Source organism: Dioscorea cayenensis, chromosome 2 (genome assembly GCF_009730915.1).
Source record: "Dioscorea cayenensis subsp. rotundata cultivar TDr96_F1 chromosome 2, TDr96_F1_v2_PseudoChromosome.rev07_lg8_w22 25.fasta, whole genome shotgun sequence".
Classification (NCBI taxonomy): domain Eukaryota; kingdom Viridiplantae; phylum Streptophyta; class Magnoliopsida; order Dioscoreales; family Dioscoreaceae; genus Dioscorea; species Dioscorea cayenensis.
Genome location: NC_052472.1, coordinates 20,290,795 through 20,296,218, shown reverse-complemented (window position 1 = coordinate 20,296,218; position 5,424 = coordinate 20,290,795). Strand labels below are relative to the sequence as shown.

Genomic DNA, 5,424 nt, shown 5'->3' with positions numbered 1-5,424 from the left:
GTTCATTGGTTAATAATTTTCATTCCAATCTCAAGGGATTCAAGAAATTTGTAGTAGTTAATGCATCATCATTACTTATAATTTGGTCAATGATTTGATTTGTTTAATATTAATGAGACCAATAATTGTTCATGTGTTATATATGCCTAATGTATTAATGACTGATTTTTAACAGCATTCGTATAATGATCCTTAATATATACATTTATGTTTGATTAACAATATATATACATATGGTAATAAAAATTGAAAATAAGGACTCTAATGTGGTTAAATTATACATTAATTCATGCTTGTTAACAAATGAAAAACTCTTATTTTAAAATCAGTTTCATGACTCATTAGACTAAACTTAAAATTTATGAGTGTGATATTTAGTGCTCTACAATTTGATTAATAGGATGGGCTAAGTATGTTATGATTGTGGGCAGAGTATGTTTGTGATACTTAACCCCTATAACATACTTAGACCAATAATTGTTTTTGTCCAATTGCCAAATCATGTAGCTAGTACTCTCCGTTATAATTGTGGGCAGATATCTTTGAAATTACTAATGGCTATTGATGAGGAAAATGAACAGTAGTGAATGAAAATAGGACACTATGATATAGGGGTTCTACCATTTGATTAATAGGATGGGCTAAGTATGTTATGATTTTTCAATGGTTATATATATGGTCCTTCCCAATTTATTTAACACTTTTACCTTACTCCCAATCTTGCATTGATCAAACCATATAAGCTATATATATATATATATATATATATATTTCATAAAATTCTAATTAATAATTTCATGTGCTCATCTTTCTCAGAACTCAACATGATTGGGATGATACAAACCAAGCATCAATTATTCTTCACAAAAATTTGAACACGAACATATTACATAATTTTAGTGATTATATAAATAACAGTATAATCACTACTTAAAACTACTAATATAATTAATAAAAGCCAAAAGTTGTTCATAAGATGACCCTCCTTCTTTAATACCATTCCTTATTTTCTCTCCCAACTCCTTTGCCCTTCTCCTTATCTCCAAACCCTCCTCATCCACCATCACCTTCCTGATGGCCTCATCCACCTTCTCCCACTTCAAAACCTCATCTCTTTTCTCCCATTCCCTCACCATCACTCCCACTTTCAAATACTCAGTTATCAGCAGTGCATTCTTTGGTTGGTCCGAATGAATGGGCCACGTCAGCATGACAACTCCCATGCTCATCCCTTCCATGCATGAGTTCCATCCACAGTGACTCATGAAAGCAGCTGTTGAACCATGGGCTAATATATGCAGTTGTGGTGCCCATCCTCTCACCACCATTCCCATCCCTTCAACTCTCTTCTCAAAGTCCAACAGCAAGCTCTTCGTCATCTCAAGCTCCACTTCCTTACTTACATCCCCTCTATCAGCATCCCTTACAACCCATATAAACTTCTGCTTGCTTTTCTCCAATCCTAATGCTATCTGCTCTATCTGCTCAATTGGAATTGTTGTTGAGCTTCCAAAGGCTACATACACAACTGACTTGGGGGGTTGCTTGTCCAACCATTCAAGACATGGATGACGAGGTCCAGATTTATAATCAGTTACAGTAGTAAGTGGACTCACAGGTCCTACTGCAAAAATCTTCTTACCAACAAAGTCACCTTGTTTGGCAAGAAGATCAATGAAAAGTTCTTCAATGGCAAGTGACGTGTTGAAGAGCATCCCTTCGCATGGGGTATCATAGTAATGTTTCTTAGAGAAGGTACTGACCTCTTCAGGGACGGTGTCGGGTAAGGGAGAGAAGAGGATGTTGTTATCCGACCATGGTTTGGTGGTGCTTTCATAGAGATAGGAGAGTATAAAGTTGGCAGGAACGCACTGGAACTTGAAGGTATGGATGGAGGGGATGGAAGCGGCGTCATCAATGACGAAGGACATGAGAGGGTCGTGGATGAGGATGAGAGGAGAAGAGGAAGAGAGGGAGTGGAGGAGAGAGGAGATTGGAGAACGGAGGTGGTGGATGACGAACTCCCAAATAGGGACTAAGTGGGAAGGGAAAGCTGTGAGTGGAGTTGGGGTTGGGGGTTGATGGAGGAAGAGAAGGGATGGGGATATCATGGAAGGTGATGTTGTGGATTGATGCAGAGGTCCAGCCTAGGAGACGGTGGCGAGCTTGGTGGTTGTGGATGGAGGAGGCGGCGAAGTGGACGGGGAGTCCATGGGATGATAGAAGGAGGGAGAAGTGGAGGAGCTGGTTGAGGTGGCCTTGTGCTGGGAATGGAACCACTAGAATTGGGATTTTGTTATCCCGGTTTGGGAATTCCATTGCTTGTGATGATGATGATGTTTTGAGTGGAGGAACACAGAGTCGTCTTCCTTTTGGTCTCATTATATAAAGATTGTAAGGGGAGGTTAACCGGGCCCTTAGCTGCCCGACCCGGCAGGGGAAGGCCCGATCCGACTGATCACATTATTATTAAAAAAATAAAAATTTTAAAAATAATTCTTTATGAATCAGAATAATTCAAAAGAGCTCAAAATAATTCAAAATTATTTAAACAATAACCACTGAATTAAGTTAAACAGACATCTTACTGAGTGTGAGAGATATTAAAACTCATATAATTCTTTTACATTGAACTGAAGAATTGATTGTTGTACTAGTTATGTTATTAGCTTTTAGGTTTTCTATATTTACTTCTTCATATTGAAATTTTAATAAATTTTTAATTATTTATGTAAATTAAAAATAACAATTAATAGTAAATAAAATAACATTTAAATTCAAAATAACGGAATGAAGCGTGGTATATACCAATCGGAAAAAACCAAAGTGGAAATATTAATTTGTTATTAAACTGAATTTTTTTTTAATTTTTTTTCAAATTAATCAATAACAAAGTGGGTATATACTAATTTGCCCGGTCACGGATTAGGGTCATCCCAACCTTTATCGGGGTCTGCACTTTACAAGTTGCCGGCAAGGCCGCCGGGTCGATCGGCTCACCCGGTGATTTTCTTCTGACCTGGCCCGGCCCGGCCCGGCCCTTGCCTCCCTTCACTTGGGATAGAGGAAAGACATGGTTGACTGGATTGGCTTGGGAAAGCAAGAACGCTTAGAGTGGAGTGTTGAATTCAACTTTGCCGTGCTGATGTTTCAAGCTTTTCCAATTTTGTATTCTGTATATGATTATATGGTATGTTGGGAATTGTTGGTTGAGAGCAAGTGGACGGACAGGCTATATATATATATATATATTATTATTATTATTATTTTTTCTATTATGAGGTGTATGGTGATGGTGATATATATTAAGGAATTATTAAATCAAAATAAATATATAGGTGTAAGTATTATAATATTATGAATTATTGTGAAGAGACCTATAAAAATTATTATTACAATAGTATTACCATTAACTTCAATATAAAAACAACTCAACAATTTTTTCGATGATTGAGGTTTGTTTGGAGTGGTTTGTTCATGTTGAACAAAAATATATATAAGTTAACATGTGGGATAGTTTACAACTACTAGATAATTTTTTTAAAAAAATTGAATATATATATATATATATTGTGTAACTTTTTAAATGTATTTTAAAATTTTTAAAGGTACAAATAGAAAATATTTTTAAGAGAATAAATTATAAATTTTTGAAAGTTTTAAAACATCCCAAATAAACGCTCTGATATTTGAATTTGTCAAAAAATCCCCTTTTTTTCTAACAGCTTACTTTTCAGTTAATGCAGCTCACTCCATCAGTTTATTCTATCTTACAACATATATTTATCACTTAAAATATATAATTTTTTATTTAACATTGCATGTTTTCATGTACCTATATAACTTTTAACTAAATATATAATATTTTTTTCGTTTTAATATATTGACCATTCTGTTTAATATTATTTATTTCCGCTTAAAAAAATTGAGATATATTTTCATCAACGTCAAATATCTTTATGATAAAAAATAGAAAAGTACATTATTAGAAAAAAAAATTTTAAATACCCAAATTTGGTGGGACACTGTAAATAAGTGAAACTCGGAGAAATTTTTAAGGCCTTTCCAATAATTTTGATGGTATATTTATGTAGAAAGATGATAGGTAAATGTCACAATCATCTGTTCAATGCAATTGAAAATGTTGTAATTGTGAAAATTAATTTTTAGGTCTCTTACTTTTGCACTATACTTTTAATTCTTTGACTGGGCTGTCACTTCCAGTTAAGTTCGAATATATATATATATATATATAAATATTCTAGAATCCATTTATATGCTCTTAGGGAAAGCTTATATTTGTGTAAAAACCCTATAAAGTTTAAATTTACTTGTGCATCCATGTAAACACTTAAATTTGGATAGACACCCCGTAAAAATTTATGTATGTATTTTCAAAAAAGAAAAATATATATGTATATGTTGGGGTTACTTGCACTTGTCTGGCAATGAAAAAATTTTGTGGATTACTGTTTATGGTACCCTAGCAAAATTGAGAGAAAACCCACGAGACTCCTAATTAAAGCCACTTACAAATGCTTCACTACATCAATAATGGAATACAAAAAGGTGTTCTCTCTAGATATAACTAGAGGATTACAACAATGAAAGTATAACAAGTTAAAACTCACTCTTAACAATACAAACATCATCACTAGGATGGATCTACACAATAAAAACATAAAAAAGAGATTAAGAGAAGATTAAACCAAGTAGGTTAGGAGAGCCACCCGCAAGGATTCTCTACCTGAGATTTGGGCAAGATCTGGCACCGATTTGGCGTCCGATCGTCCTGCTTGCTTAAGCCCTAACCCCATTTTTCTTCTTCCTCTTCTTCTTGACTTCTTACTCCTTTTCTTTCACCCTAATGTTCTGACCCCCTCTCACTCTCTCACTTGGACTTTAATCCAATGGCAAGATTACCATTGTGCCCTCAAGTGCTTCTACTATTAATGTAGTTTTCTTTTTTCTCATTAAGGGGTTAGGCTAAAGGCCCAATCTTATTTCTTCTAGCCCAAATGGGATGAAACTCAACAGTATATATATACTGATATGAAAGTCCATATTTGCTTTTATACTCCAACTTTATAATGGCGTATCTATCCATGCACTCCCTTCACGTTAATATTTGCATGTGCAACCCTATAATTGTTATTTACATTTGCAGTCTTACAGAAATCATATTTGCATGAATAAAAAGTTAATATTTTCATGTACCTATATATATATATATACCTTTGCAAAAGTGTATCTGTTCGTATATAACTCTATAAGATATAACTTTTACAGGAATCATTCGTCAATTGTTGTGATTGATCAACTTTTTTGATCTTTTTGACCTTGGTTTTGCAGGGAGCAAGTTTCAAAGATTGAGGAACAGAATTATTTAATTTAATTCATTCTCAATAGCCAGGAGATACGAGA

General features: G+C 34.1%; 1 protein-coding gene across 1 annotated transcript; it reads right to left on the bottom strand.

Moving 5' to 3' along the window:
* Positions 1 to 926: 926 nt before the first annotated feature.
* Positions 927 to 1,931, bottom strand: LOC120274266 (cis-zeatin O-glucosyltransferase 2-like). The gene has a single exon (XM_039280950.1). It carries the CDS (start codon positions 1,929 to 1,931, stop codon positions 927 to 929), a length of 1,005 nt encoding a protein of 334 aa, XP_039136884.1.
* Between the last annotated feature and the right edge of the window lie 3,493 nt (positions 1,932 to 5,424).